The following is a 16,072-nucleotide window of genomic DNA, read 5'->3' as shown; positions in this document are numbered from 1 at the left end:
GAACTAAAAAAAAAAGATGTTAGGTACTTGTTTTCAAACAAATCACTAAAGCTTAATTATGATATTCATGGCCGTTCTCAACAATTTGGCTCGGTATTCAAGTTGATTTTAGCATATATAGACTATAGTTGTAATAATGTTAAACCTAATTTATAAGCAAAACTGGTGAGGACGGCAAAGCTATTGCAAATGACTAGGTCAGAAAAATTATAAATATTTATAACTCGTTAGTTTATTAGGTTAATAGCGATACACATGTAATAAGGAAAATAATCGTTTGGGCTACAAAATAGATGTGTTCCGAAACTTAAATACCTACAAAAACAATTTTCATTTTTTTTTTTTTTTTAGAATCTCGTAAAGAACGAAGAAAATAATGAATTAATTTTACATAAGAGTGAACGAAGGATTGGAACAGGTTCCTTTTTTTTCTATAGAAAAGAGGAAATAAACTATAATTCTTTATTACAAAAGGAACGTTGACAATTCTGAATTAATAAACAACAATTCAATGGTTTTTTTCTGTTTGTTATTTGCCCTGTATACGGGAGAAATGATTAAAATCTTTTTCAAATGTTGTGCGTGCTCACGGCCAGTTTTGTGTTTTCCATTAAGCATTTCGCACGACCTTCGAAATCAAGAAACATCGGCTGTACCAGCAATATTTCTTTTTAGTTGAATACAAAAAAAAAAATGACCGAAGGGTGGTAAACAAAAAATAATAACAATAAGTGGTAAAACGGATAGGAAGGAAAACTTTTAGAGATGAAATAATTTTTATCTCGCCATAAGCAGGTCAGTGGTTGATAATAACATAATGTCTATACTCGACGAACAAAGATTTAAAAACAAATTCACGATGCTACCAATGGTTGACGTTTTGAAAAAAGTTACTTAAATAAATTGGGAAAAAAAAGCATACAAAAGCCGCCTTAAACTTTACTATCGTTGAAAGGTCTATTGTTTTCTTGTCGGACGAATACTATTTTTTAATTTTTTTTTATATCAATCGCGCATTTGCTTCGAGTAGACCATTGAAATCGATGACAATTTATCATTGAGTGTGTAACAATACAATAAACTATACGCTATACTACTATAGCAAATATATTACAGCAATAAAGTCAACGACATTATATTGTATTGATTAAACGGATACGTTTTCTTTTATTCTGCCTCGTTAATGTTCTGGATTCGCCGAAGTCGAATACGAACAACGTTATTTTGTAACCTACTATAAATGTTAAGTAATACAATTAAACGCAGGTATATTACCTGTGTCTTGAAGTTATTAACATAGAGTATAATATTTTGTGACCTAAATCGTTTGGGAATATCGATATGTGATAATCAACGCGCAACAGCCTTCGGGACAGTGTAGTGTATTTTTAATATCATTAGATGTATAATTCCCATTGTCGTTCAAGGATCTTGACGTTTTTTTTGTCATTTGGTTTTAAGAATACCGATCAAGAACAATAGCACGTTCTTAATGACACATGTTTCCAGAGATTGAAGCCATCGCCGATAGAGTATTACTGCAACGGTTCAAACAATGTATATTCATATGGAAATAGTTGCGTGTGTGTGTGTGTGTGTTTTCGTAGTCCGGTCTTCCGGGCACGAACAAATTAGTTAATAACCACTTGTAGAGGTTTTATTTTGTTTTTATTAAATGCGAGGTCAGGAATATATTTGTTCGAAGGACTACGGCTCACAGTGACGGGACCAACGGCGGAGGGTTTGGGAGAGAGAGGGCAGTAGTTGACCCACAGTTTTTTTTTCCAATCCACTTCATTCGACCTCTTTCTGCGAGCGACCTAACGACAAAATCCAAAATGGAACACTACCATTACATATTTATTAGTTTTAGCTCACAAATTTCACAATAGTCCTCTATAAACTATAAGCGTAGTATTATAACCTCTCATCGATGGCTGGACAATCGCATTTGATATACCAGTTAGAATAAGTTTTTTTAAACTTCTTTGTAGCTACATATACACATAGGCGCAATTAGAAGGGGCTTAGTGGGTATTAGCACCCCCAATTTTAAAGCAAGCACCCTTTAATATTTGTCGTTTTTATTTATTAAAACCGCTGCTTATAAAAATGTTAAACATGAAAAAACCAGTAGCTTTTTGTAGAGGTTATAACAGTATTTATTATTCAGTGTTATTTATCATTTTCAGGTGGCTACCACACTTCCGATTGGTTCTGCATCTTGCGAACGTTCGTTTTATGCTCGAAGAAAATTAAGATTTCGCTTAGGGTTTCAATGAGACAAGACAGACTCCCATATTTTCCAATATTATATCTGGAAAAAGATATGACAAATTTAATTAACGTAAACAAAGTGATCGTCACATTTACAGAACAAGCAAAGCGTTTAACTCTTGTTTAAAATACCTGTAAAATATTGTACTATTGCATACATTTGTATTATTTTATGTTATAAAATTAAAATAAACTAAGGTGTAAAATGTTAAATTGATATACAACATCCTTGCTTAAAAAAACAATTAACCTCATTAATTAAAAATCAAATTTAAACCTGAAATTGTGCCTATGTATACATTTTAAACCCCTGCCACTAATGTGACGTTCAAAAGTTCAAGATAAAGTCCGTCGCCTTGTTTTAGACCAAATGTCGTTTAGAACTCTTTGTAGTCGTCGTAAACGTTATATACGGTTTACTGTGCATGAGAATTTAGTTGTAAACATAATTATTCTGCTTGTGTACTTACGGCCAAAAGTTTTAAAGTCTTAATACCGTATGAATGTTTTTACGGACGTAAAATAATTTCCGGCAACAAGAATGTGCGAGTAATCAATTTAAAACGCTATATGTAGTAAACCTTCACGTCCGGGTGCACTTTTACACAATACAGCTGTCAAAAGTTAAACTTTTTCAAAGTTGTCTTGTCTAAAATCATTGTGGTAGTGACGTCGATCACATTTACCCGATAAACCATATATAAGCTCTTTGTAGAACTTGATTGGAACTCCGAGAATTTCACATATAATATTATGTGTAAAGTTAAACACAAAATCATTTTCCAAGACCATGACTTCAAACCGAAAGTTTCCAACTAAACGTCGCATGTTCTACAGCGTCACTGTGTATAATAGTCACTAGCCTCATGCTAATTGTATAGTACCTAATGGTGTGGCATATGACATTAGCAGGTCGTTGATCTTGTGTTTTATTGTTTTTGAATTATTAGTCTGTCGCTGCTGCAGTGGTCGATATTAGCTGTTTACATATAGGCACGATCATTTCTTGGCTACATCTAAATAAGAATACGGATTTGTGACAGTGCTCGAGGCTGTGATCTAAAAACGGACTCACCGACCGTATCGTGACCGCTTTAAAAACTTCAAAACTGATTAATCGTTTCGACCCGTTCGTGATCATAATTATGTATGTATAGTAAGTAGCAATAGTATGCAAAACTATTGAAGACCGTCTGGAACAAAAATCGCTGTACGTTTTTGACATTTCACTTTCCAACTCCTACTCGGTCGTCGTCATAGTCACCACCATCGCATCGTTCATCTTTAAGTCATTACATGGTCCGTGTCTATAGGTCAGCAGTGAAAACGGCGTGTCAAAATTGTGTCCACGCGGCTTCGTCTAAGCACACAAAAAACAAACGGTGAAATCATAAACAAAAAAAAAAAACGCATTTCACCTTTACCGTCTTCATCTTGGGTTTTTTTTTGTTTATCGGTTACCCGAATTCGGTATGCCTACCTAAAATACCAGTCGGCAAGCTTGTTTTGTATATTTTCTAGTACCGCAGCTATACAAATACAGTTTCAAAAGTCGATATCAAGTTGGGAGGGGGGTGAAAATAAAACAAAATCGAGTTCGCATTGTATAAAAACATTAACTCGCTTATTCTATGGAATATTGATTGGTTCACGATAAAACGACTACCCTGTATAGCGACATAACCATAGGCTATGTACATCTCGTTCGGGGTTCCCTTCAATTGGCGATGGTCATGATTCGTCCACAAATCAAACAGCGGTCAAGTTGATAATAGCGCAAGTAACAGTTAATGTAGAGCATCCTTGACCTACCACTATACATCAACATAAACGATTTGCTATTGTGAACAACAACACACATATTCAGGGTCGAGGACAATGGAAATAAATTATTTTATTGATTTTTTATTTACAGCCTTCGAAGGCACCGGTGACTTCTAGTCGAACAAACCGATTTTGACCTAACCTAACCAACGCCATAGACCGTGTAGTCAACACTAAATTTTCAACTCCCAGTCGAATTATGCTAATATCTTATAATTTACATTTTAGGCTGTTTTTCTTGACTTTTTTAACTATTATTTAAAAAACGAATCGGAAATCCTAGCTGCTATACGATGCATAGTCAAATATAATATTTGATGATATTCTAAAAAATACAAAAATGAATATAAAATATGTCTAACAATTATTTTTCGAGGTTGAATTTGTCATTATTTATTGAACAATTACTCAGACTATAAAAAAAAACACCATTTTAAAAAACGCAATGTATGCAAATTAGTACTCAAGAACACCTGTTTTTGGCAAATGGCGCCTATATTTTACCACCTGTCGCCTTAACCGAAATTCAAACCGTCAGCGATTTGCATAGAAGTCAGAAAACACACTTTGGGTATGTGTGTACTTGATATATTAGTTTTGTGTAACAAATGAAAATACATCTTCTTGTATCGAAGCAAAGCTTGGACGGCCAAAGTATAATGTAATTTGTAACGATAAAATGTGATTTTTATCTTTTCGATAAGATCCAGCTATGCAACTTGTTTGATGTACATATAACAGAAGTGTGCATTCACAGTACTTAGGTGGTCGAAAAACCTTCCATCTGTCCCTAAAGCGTTTTGCTGTCAAACAAAAAAAAACCTAATACTTACTATTATTGTAATGTAGAGCGTATAATTTTCTATGGACAGTTATATTGAGAAAACGGCCAATGACTTCCTGTTAATCATTGTACTTGTATTTTAATCGCTTAGAGACTTAAGATTATCATTCCCCGTACGATTCCCACGCTCTTCGCTCATAATGCGTGTGGGTCTTTATGTTTCCACAAAACAAAAATATGTATACCACTGCTGTTACTTAATATAATATTTTTTAACACACATAAATAGTATATCAACTGGACGGCAGAAAATAAATAATTATATCTCTTTGAAAATGAATAATTCAAGTAACTTACTCTTCTTAGTACAAGCCTAGGGACGCTGCAATTGACCACAGTGGTGACCGCGTAATTTTTATTTGTTAATTAATATATATATATATATATATATATATATATGTATAAATATATATGTTTTAAATTAATCATTCTTTATGATAAAAACGAGACACGATAAATAGAATATTTATTTAGTTATCAATGACCAACCACGTGTCGGTTTCAGTACCGTGACGACTATGACGAGACATCTGTCATTCTGAATCAAAAACATTTTAGTTATTAAGTGTGGCTATTATTTTTTCTTTAGACACTATCAAGCATGTATATTTTCGGTAGAATCTTTGCCAAGTATGAAAGTAAATCCGGGTGCATTCCACCTTGGCCCTCGGGGGAGTTTTTTGATAAACATAATCTCCTGTTTTGCCCTAGGAGATTTGTGTTAGTTATTATTATTTTCTACATAAATTGGTTTTGGTCGTGGAAAATCTCCATTTAAACCTGAATCCCTGATAGAAGTAGGATATTGGACAAGTTCCATTTGAATTTTCGGTCGGCCAATTGGCAGATGACATCGGTATAAATCGAAATGGCCATCTCTAATAAATGAGGCGCTTGACTTGCAGTAAAGCCATTCAAGGCGAAGTATAAATCCAATAAAAGGGTGTGTGTGTGTGTGTATCGTTGTCTACTCGTGTGGGTGTAATACTTTATTGTCTGTGGTACAAACTAGTAAGTACAAAGTTTTATCGGTGAAAGTGAACCGCGCTGTGGTTAAGACGTTTAAGTGTACATAAGTATTTTTCTTTTTACACAACCCAATTAACGATGATATTATTGTGCATTGCATATAATGGCATTGCGGTTGTTCTGCTGTCGAATAAACGTCATGTGCATATTATTATTTAAGGTCAATATACCTATGAGAATAGTATAACAACAAGCGACGAGAACCGAGAGTAATAAAAATTAAATGAAATGGATATTTTTTTTCAAATAGGACAAGGCCAAAAAATGTATCAAAAAAAAACGCGGAACAACGCTTATATAGTGGGGTCGGGGCCTTCACATGTGTTTGGGAATTATTATGTATATGGTAATTATTTTTAAAAAACGCTTCAATGCGATAAAGAATAATAAATATCAATATAAATGACTGTGCAGAGGCAATACGTATGTTTTAATAGTGTTATTAGGTTTTTTTATTGTTTCAAGTATAATAACTACCCCCAGAGAATCCGAGTTAAAAAAAAAGGCTTCGTCCTCATAGGAAAAGAGGCTAGTAAATCTGTTGTGGGTTTTTAATGTATCATTAATGTCTAAAGATTAAAGAAAATTAATCAAAAGAGTAGCTCAAACAAATTTTAAACTAACTTAAATGTTTTATGAATATTATAACGTTCAGTACGTTGAAGTTAAGACTACATTTATCAGAATGGTTTTTCGTGACTTTATTAAATTTAACTTTTGGCTTACAAAAAAGTACCGTCAGAGTATCTAAATACCTTAATACACGAGGGAATCGACCCAGTGGTTAAAATGTTATTATGGGTGAAAACTAAAAAAAATTAAACCAATATTTACTCAGCCATTATTCCTGTTGGTTAGGACTTTGGTTATAATTTTTCTAGTTTAGAATTTAATAAATTGTCTGTGCTTAAATTCGGTTAAGTACATTTTAAATTGAGTTTATCAATTAAATTAAAACCAGAGTACAATTTTTGCCAGATATGCTTAACTGGGTATAGATTATAAACAATATTTTTTAGGAGGATTTTCAGAAATGGTGACATATCGATTTTAAATAATTGTACATCTATTATTTGACATTAGCGATTATCGTTGAATTTTATTATGATTTTTTGTTATAAAAAAAAACCATTTGATAATCCTAATGACGCATTCATAAAATAATTGTCGCCACTTGAAATTTTCGGATTGTTTTTCCGGGATATTGCTAGGAATGATATAATAATTTTATTACCATGAAATTGGGTTTGTGTGGGAAGATAAAAAAATCTGCATCAGCTTTTCTGCTTGCTCGCTCAACGACCGAGATCGAAATTTGAAATGACACTGTTTTTTAATGCAAACATTGGAAATATAATTATTGTATTTTGCTAACGCAATCTTATTTTATTTATTGTTCTGTTCCAACGCAGATTTTAAAAGAGGCAATTATAACACGGTGTGCCTTATCGTTTGGGTCAATCGCCTTAGACCTACTACGGTCGGATACAAATTACCATTATCAAACGGTGTCGGTCTAAATATCGGCAAATGGTGGGCGAACGATGACCAAAGCATCATTTTGAAATGTCACCTTCGCAGTTAGTACATAATATAAATAGCCCCAAAAGCGTAGGACGTCATCCCTTTGGATTGTGTGGGAACAAACTACGAACCCACATTTAGATGGCAATAATGTGGTATACTAGAAATCTTCAAGGACAACTTTTTTTTGCTCATTTATCATTGAAGATTTTGCCTTTTTTAAGAGAAAACCTATCGATGAACTGAGTGTGTATAAACGTTTAGGATGACACAGCTTCCAACATAATATCATTTACTATGCCCGTTCGAAGAGATTTTTTTTTTAAATGACTTACGATTAAGGTCCGGTTGCTCGGGTTTGATAAAAAGTCAGAATATGATGCTTTTGTACATTTAAAAATAACTTGAAAGGACGTTACAACTTTATTGATTAAATATATTATTTTTGAATGCTGTGCGTTGGCGAATTTTCGAATAATTCAAATGATTTTCTATTAACTAATGAACAAACTTCCGTTTTTTATATTTTTAAGTAGCTATAATTTCTTCACTAAATACAATCTTGTAAATGCGCCAACGTATATGTCTAGGAACATTTCCTTAAACTCCAAAATATCATTATAAATGTCTAAAAAAATTATATTCTAGCATTTATATTATTACAATATAATATACTCAATGACACTAAGTATATTCTTCTAGTAATGATGAAAAGGTATTTAACATTAAAACTACTCAACAGTCTATAAATGCCTATCTGCGTGATCATAGGTGTACCTGAAATTTGTTTTTTTAGTATTATACTATTATATTATATACCAGAAATATGTTATTTATGATATAGTATTTAACAAACCTTAAAATATGCAAAAATACTCAATCCATTTTAAAATATGTTTTTCATACGCTTTAGGTCTAAATTGCTTTTCGGTCATTTAGTTTTAAGGGTGGTAAGTAAAAACCTTGGCTTAAGGCTTAATTGAGCCAAATGAAAAGCTTTGAACTCAAAATTTGCACAGGCAAACGGTTTTTAAAAATGTACAATTTGAGCAAAAGTGGCTATTTAAATATAAACCAGGTAATATATTTTACATAGTATACAATATATATACTTCAATATGATCTTCATTAAGAATAAAGGCGAATGTTATTTATAACTTATTGTTTATACATAGGTTTACTTGACCAGTCCGCCAGCATTGTATGATACCTATGACTTATACACAATATTGGCGAAGTTGATAGACAATAAATAATTATAATGGATTACAATTTATTTTTTTAACCATTTACAATTTAATTTTTTTTCTGTAGAGGAATTATTAATTATCACTTTTATTAAATAGCTTAAGACTATAAAACATGGCAATGTCAACGAACACAATTTATAGCATTCAACAGAGACGGCACAAAAAAATTAGATTGTATATCACGGCGCCATCTACCGAACCAAGTTGGAGAAAAATTCAATGGTTTATCTTTATTACTAGTTGAGCCATGTTAATTATTATTATATTTTATACTGTAACACACAACATCATATTATTTTATATCCAGTGAATTCATTAATGCGAAAGTTAAAACGCTAGCTGCTGTTTTTTTTTTAAATCATTGTAACTTAAATAGCCGATTTGGTTGTAATATTATACGGAATGAGGATGTAAATCATATTATATTTTTGCCATCTCTCTCAAATCTTTCACAGTAAAATATTAAGAATCAGCTGTTATTATTGTACAAAAAAAAAAGTAACGTTCGAAATTTGCTTGGTATTAATAAAATATTGTATGTCACTGGTATATCACAAAAGCACGGTCTAGAAATTTCATTTAATAGTAGTAAATATTCCCCTCGATTCCCGCCAACGACCATACCACGTTGAATACACCAGTTCTCGTCCGATCACTGAAGTTAAGCAACGTCGGGCGTAGTTAGTACTTGGATGGGTGACCGCTTGGGAACACTACGTGCCGTTGGCATTTTTTTTTTAAAGTTAAACATTTTTATTTATCGTGAAAATAATTTTATTTTGGGTTAGGTAATTTCCTGGTCTTATTATTTTCATTTAAACGCGTGTACTGCGTGATTTTTTTTTTTAATTTGATGTTTGGCTAATTTTCAGCGATTTCAGATTAGTGTAGAAGTGTTAGAGGCAAAGGTAGACAAGGAAGAGGAAATGGGTGGAGTTATTAATAAGAACATATAACAAAGATTAAGGGGGAGGGGGCTTGGGATACTAAACACCTTAAAACTTAAAATTAGTACTTTTCAAAATACCTACATTTATTTTTCAGTGAGATATGTAAAATAAATGTAGTACTACTTAATTATAAGTTTTAAGGTATTTTTTGAGGGTTTAGTTAAAATGACCCCCTCCCCCCCCCCAAATCTCCGCCCATAACAAAGTGAGAGAAGAGGATTTGACCGGCCGATCCCGGAAAAACTAGGAAAACAAATATTATTATGGTTCTTCTTTTTTCCAAAATTAGCCAAACATCAAATTTCACAAAAAATAAAAATCACGCAGTACACGCGTTTAAATGAAAATAATAAGACCAGAAAATTACCTAACCCAAAATAAAATTATTTTGACGATAAATAAAAATGTTTAACTTAAAAAAAAAAATGCCAACGGCACGTAGTGTTCCCAAGCGGTCACCCATCCAAGTACTAACTACGCCCGACGTTGCTTAACTTCAGTGATCGGACGAGAACTGGTGTATTCAACGTGGTATGGTCGTTGGCGATGACGAGGGATTATATTCATAATAATTAAATACAATGTACCATTATGAAACGTTGGCAAAATTCAACATAATACCTAAGCAACTCATTTTTGATTTTTAATATACGTGACAAGTGTAATTATATACAATTACAATTATTATTAATACTTTTATGCCAAATTCTATAAAAAAAAATATAGGTACCGTTACCAGACAAATACAATTTACGTGGCAACTCGCCACGAGTAGAAATAATTACATATTAATATAATTATACAAATAATTGTACATATTATTGTATTAGTTTTGTCTATTGTATACAGTATAATAGCCTTTTCCGAACTACTAAAATAAACAAAGCCTAATACAAAACACCGATATAAACTACTGTATAATTATTCAAAGTAAAATACGTAGTATGTTTCGTTAAAATCAACTGTATCATTATGTTATAATGTCGTGTGAAAAGTATAAAGCAATTACATCTTGATAATTGATATAATGTACCTGTAGTAAAGCATGAACTATAAAAATCTAACAGTCAAATAATTATTGTACAGTACCGATTTAAATTTATTATATTTAATCGTCATTTTACTCTCTAATGTAACTATAATTTATCGTTCAAGTTGTTTGCTTATGAGTTATGACAAATAGTAGTTAATAATAAAAACTCAGTCAAAATACTTATTCTTAATAATATTTATCTATTTATTTCATTAGCAGCAAATAAGTCGCTTCGCTTGTTTGGCAATTGTAACACGCAATGAGGTACTACATTGCCGTTTGAACATATTTCATTCTTATACTTAAACATTTTACAAGTAACTTATTAACTTAAGACAAAAAAAAATCGAGTATAATTTTCAAATTTCAATATTAATTTATTACAAAATCTTTGGCGGTTGTCCGCCATTTAATATACGCTTAGAACGTCTTTGGCGTTGTCCGTTTGCACGTGGGGTCCATGTGCAAGTATTCTTCAAAACATAACCTAACAAAAGATAAGTTATCACAGAATAATAAACATACACAAAACACACTTCGGTTCGTTTTAAAAAAGATGAAGAAAATAAAATAATTGAATTTTATTATTTCGTTGTTAAATTAAAAAAAAAACATTATTATTATAATAGTCTTATTTATATTTAGTTAAATCATATATAATTTATCGAAATGGGTAAAAAAAGTAAAATTGGAAAGCAGCGTAAAGATAAGTTTTACCATTTGGCCAAGGAAACTGGTGAGTAGAATTTAAATTGTTATTGTGCAATTTAATTTTGTGTATTTCTTATAATATGAAAAATGTCACCACATAGGATTCAGATCTCGAGCCGCTTTTAAGTTACTCCAGTTGAACAGGAAATTTGAGTTCCTCCAGAAAGCCCGCGTTCTTGTCGACCTGTGTGCGGCACCGGGAGGATGGATGCAAGTGGCCAAACAAAACATGCCGGTGTCCAGCATCGTGATCGGTATCGATTTGTACCCCATAAAACCAGTTCCCGGATGTCTGTGTTTGACACACGACATTACCACACAGGAATGTCAGTCGGCACTTGCCAAGGAATTGCAATCGTACAAAGCCGATGTTTTTCTCAACGACGGAGCTCCTAATGTCGGTCAGTATTTGGTTACGATTACGCACTTAAGTACAACCGTGCTCGTATCGCCATGTAACGATTGTGTTTTACAGGACAAAATTGGCTTTACGACGCGTATACACAATCATGTCTTACGCTGAGTGCGCTGAAGTTGTGTTGTTACAATCTGAGGGAAGGCGGATGGTTCATAACCAAAGTGTTCCGATCCAAAGATTACAATGCCCTAATGTGGGTGTTTAAGCAACTTTTCAAAAAAGTGCATGCCACCAAACCACAAGCGTCGCGTAGCGAGTCTGCCGAGATTTTCGTCGTATGTCAGCATTACTTGAAACCTGCAAAATTGGATTTGCGCTTTTTCAATGCAAATTACGTTTTCAAAGACTTGGAAGTCAAACCTCAGGTAAAACAATTGATTGTGTAGTTATCGTAACCGATATTTATTTTATTACATGTTTAAAAAATATTTATGTTATTTGTTTTTCCAGGTAAAATTGGATTCAGAGAGCAAATCCAATAAAAAACCTAAAGCAGAAGGTTACCCTGACAACACTACTCTGTTGTTTAAACAACTACCGGTTTCGACCTACATGAGTTGTAAAAATCCTGCTATAGCGTTGCAAGACGCTTACGAAGTAAGTCTAATTTACAGTATTCAAAACAAATTGGTGTATCATTTTTTTTTTTAGTTTATTTTGGTTGTATCTTTGATGCATTCGTCTTATGCATTTTTGTTTTACACATTTTTTTATGTACCTTATAATAATGAATTAATAAAGAGCAAATTTGTTTAGCTTCGGTGGGGCTGAAATTGGGTTTTGTAAACAGAGTTGCATAGAATTCAAATAAGATAATAAATAATATAGTTTTTATTTGTAAATAACATTATTTTATAACAAGGATTAAAAACGTTACCAAGCCAAAATTTACACCATTTCTTATAATTACCATCAAAGTTGATTCAAATGATTGGTAATTAAAATATTTATTTAGCTTAGCTGGTTTTGAACTTGTAAAAAAAAAGTCAATAAAAAAAATTGCAATGTTAACTTATGCTCTTTGAAATGATATAAGTGTTTCGTTCTAGGAAAAATAGTTTATATTTATTGGTCCAAAAGGTGTAACTAACTTTAAAAAAATTGTATTGACTCTTTTTTACAAGTTCTAAATCTGTTATCTTACTATCATACTACCAATTATATAAATAAACTTTTGTGGTAGTTATTACACATAGTATAAATTTTGGTTTTGTAAAGTTTTAAATCAATGATTTTTAAAAAAAAATTTATATTAAAAATATATTTACAATCTATAATATCAAAAACAATGAGTTAATTTGTTGAACATTTTTCAGTGGCAGGATAATGTGAAAGAAGAGTGTCCAGTGACACTACTAAAAAAAACTCTACTATTATTTATTATTGTGTTATTTAATTGTAAATACTGAATCGCATCAAAAAGTAATTAGTTTATTATTGTTTTCTAGATTGTTTTTGACGATCCAAACATAGAAAATCATCCCAACACGACAAAAGAAATAAAAGAATGTTGCAAAGACATCAAAGTGTTGGGGCGAAAAGATATCCGGGTGCTAATGAACTGGTGGAAGGTATTTCAAGAAAAAGAAAAGGAATCCAACCCTGAAGAATTGGGGTCCGGTGGTGAAAACAAAGAGAATGATATTGAATTATCCGAAGACGAGAAAGAACTTGACGAAGTCGACAAACAAATCAAAGAGCTACAAGTAATAAATAACATTTCAATTATTTACCAGTTTAAAATTTTGTACGTGTCATATTAATTACAATCAAATTTTATCAGGACGAAGAAAAACGAGAGTTGAAACGTAAGAAGAAGAAGACTAACAAAGAGAGGACAAAGCTGCAGACGAGAATGAATTTGAAAATGGTGCACAAGAACGACTTAGGTCCTACTGAACAACGAGAATCGGGCGTGTTCCATTTGTCCGATATAAAAACGAAAAAAGCGTTGGACTCGGTAGTCGATCAAGAGCCAGACATTGTTGAATCCGAAGATTCTGACGCCGAAATTAAACCTAAAAAAACTAAATATGATCCTAGCGCTACATACCTCGACAAATCCGGAATGTCAGTAACAAATAGTACCTACTATTTTGTAATGTTCAATACTTATTTATTTCTAAAACTTTAATTTATTTTTTAGGTTCTATCGGTCTGAGGAGAGCGAATCGGAACAAGAATCGTCCGACGATGTGGACAGCGACACGGAAGGATTGGGTATGTTGTGTGAACAATTTTTAACGTCCATAAAACTTGACGTTTTGTGTTTTCAAATTTAGGCTTTAAGGATAAAAACCTGTCCTCCAAAGCGCTGCCAAAGAAAAAAGTAACGTTTGCCGATCCTAATGAAAATCATCCTCTTATTACGGATTTGGATTACAGAGATGTCAAAGACAAACGATTATCAAAAGCCGAACTCTGGTTCGATAAGGTAAGCACAATAATAATCAAACATTAGTTCTATAACCACAACATTACATAATATGCCGGTTTGAATTTTACTTAGGATATATTCAAAAATGTAGAAAACGAAGAAGACGAAGATTACGAACTGGACAAAATGGCTGCCGTGTTAAAATCTAAAGGTGGCAAAATGTATAGAGACAATTTGGACGATGACGACGATGATGTCGTAGAAAATAAAGCTAAACCCAAGGAGATTGCTAAAAAACTTGTCAAGAAAACAAACCAAGACGATGACGAAACTACAGATTCAGATTCCGAATCCGACATAAGCGAAGAGGAAGATCCTAGTGCCGCCATGCCTTTAAACGAATGGGACGACAAACCTACAATTACATTAGCTGGTAAGTTGTTCATTATCAAAATTTCATTGATCAAACTGTGTAATGTTTAATTAATAAAATTATCCGTAGGTAAAAAACGAAAGAAGAGACAAGCAAAGATGTTGGACGATAAAGGTTTGGCGTTGGGTACGATGATTGCCTCTTCGAAAAAAATGAAACGAGATATTATAGATGGCGCTTGGAATAGATATGCGTTTAATGATGACGATTTACCCGATTGGTTTGTGCAAGACGAAGCGAAACACATGCGTAAAGACACGCCTGTACCTAAGGTACACTTTAGGATTTTTGCAGTTGTTGTTTAGTTTGTTTTATGTAAATACTATAATTAAATTTACATTTAAAGGAATTGGTTGACGAGTTTGGTAAGAGACACGAAGAGATCAACATACGTCCCATCAAGAAGGTGGGCGAAGCAAAAGCTAGGAAAAAGAAGCGTGCCATGCGTAAAATGGAAAAGGCCAAGAAGAAGTTGGAAGGAGTTATAGAAAATGTTGACGTAACAGAAGCCGAAAAAGCCAGACAAGTCCGACAGTAAGTATTTATTGCCGCGTAATTAAAGCGTACAGTTTTTTTTTTAAATTGTCTTTTATTCCTTTATAGAATATACAAAAAGTTAAAACAGCCTAAAGCCGAAATCAAATATGTAGTATCGAAGAAACATACTGCTGCCAAACGAGCACGTCGTCCACCTGGTGTCAAAGGACCGTACAAGGTGGTCGATCCGAGGATGAAGAAAGACATGCGAGCCAAAATGCGAATGGACAAGAAAAAGTCCAATAAAAAAGGCGCTCGTGCCAAACCTCTCGTTAAGACGCGTCGTGGTAAAAAATAATATGTTCCGAAGATGTTTTATTAATTGTAATGACAATTATTGTTTTTGTATATTTCAAATACAGAAGTTTAAATGTTTTTATGTAAATCTTAATCATTTTTTGGTAAATTGATAATTTTTCTAATTAACGAAATGCCATTCAATGTAAAATCGAATAGACTCAAATAGTTATTGTTCTTAGTCAAAACAAAAAGTCTACCCGAATAATTTTTTTTTTTTTTACTAATAAAACTCAATCCAAACCCTTTGTATCTAGCTTCCGAATTAACAGTTTTCTATGAATTTTAAATGGTAATATTTTGATGTTTATTTAAGCAAAAAAATACTTATACTTCGAAAACATTAGTATTTTATTGACTTTTATTAAAAATTGTGGCCATCCACAATTCCTTTTAGTTTAACAATATTGTACTAGTGTGTTTTAATTTAAAGGAAAAAAAAATACTTTGTTTCAAAAACGGTGTACAAAGCCTGTAGTACAATTTCACTTTAGCTTTAAGGTGAAGCTAAAGAACAGGCAGGTATAACTTTACAATGATTGGTATGACTTCTTACTATTATTAATAT

The 16,072-nt window shown here is 32.4% G+C and overlaps 1 protein-coding gene and 2 non-coding genes across 3 annotated transcripts; 2 read left to right on the top strand and 1 right to left on the bottom strand.

The window, feature by feature from the left end:
* Nucleotides 1–9,358: 9,358 nt before the first annotated feature.
* LOC126843843 (5S ribosomal RNA) lies at nt 9,359–9,477 on the top strand. The gene has a single exon (XR_007686489.1). It is a non-coding gene; the product is annotated as a 5S ribosomal RNA (ribosomal RNA).
* A 647-nt stretch (nt 9,478–10,124) lies between these two features.
* LOC126843858 (5S ribosomal RNA) lies at nt 10,125–10,243 on the bottom strand. Its single transcript, XR_007686503.1, has one exon. It is a non-coding gene; the product is annotated as a 5S ribosomal RNA (ribosomal RNA).
* A 1,009-nt stretch (nt 10,244–11,252) lies between these two features.
* On the top strand, nt 11,253–15,586 carry LOC126843398 (pre-rRNA 2'-O-ribose RNA methyltransferase FTSJ3). The gene is made up of 12 exons (XM_050580929.1): nt 11,253–11,467; nt 11,544–11,843; nt 11,918–12,225; nt 12,311–12,457; nt 13,309–13,566; nt 13,644–13,930; nt 14,007–14,080; nt 14,143–14,294; nt 14,370–14,670; nt 14,740–14,942; nt 15,017–15,204; nt 15,274–15,586. The coding sequence occupies exons 1-12, from the start codon at nt 11,401–11,403 to the stop codon at nt 15,503–15,505; spliced, it is 2,517 nt and encodes an 838-aa protein (XP_050436886.1). The 5' UTR covers nt 11,253–11,400; the 3' UTR covers nt 15,506–15,586.
* The last annotated feature ends 486 nt before the right edge of the window (nt 15,587–16,072 follow it).

Source organism: Adelges cooleyi, unplaced genomic scaffold, assembly GCF_023614345.1.
Source record: "Adelges cooleyi isolate 19-005CV unplaced genomic scaffold, UGA_ACOO_1.1 ACOO_flye_CR_arks_rails_tigmint_CR_PRNA_574, whole genome shotgun sequence".
NCBI lineage: Eukaryota > Metazoa > Arthropoda > Insecta > Hemiptera > Adelgidae > Adelges > Adelges cooleyi.
Note: the sequence above shows the minus strand (reverse complement) of the source record. Positions and strands in the feature narration are given on the sequence as shown.

Coding starts and splice junctions, on each gene's coding strand:
- LOC126843398 (XM_050580929.1), top strand. CDS start 11,401: ATGGGTAAAAAAAGTAAAATTGGAAAGCAGCGTAAAGATAAGTTTTAC. Junction 14,943..15,016: donor AAGACACGCCTGTACCTAAG/GTACACTTTAGG, acceptor TTACATTTAAAG/GAATTGGTTGACGAGTTTGG. Junction 15,205..15,273: donor AAAGCCAGACAAGTCCGACA/GTAAGTATTTAT, acceptor ATTCCTTTATAG/AATATACAAAAAGTTAAAAC.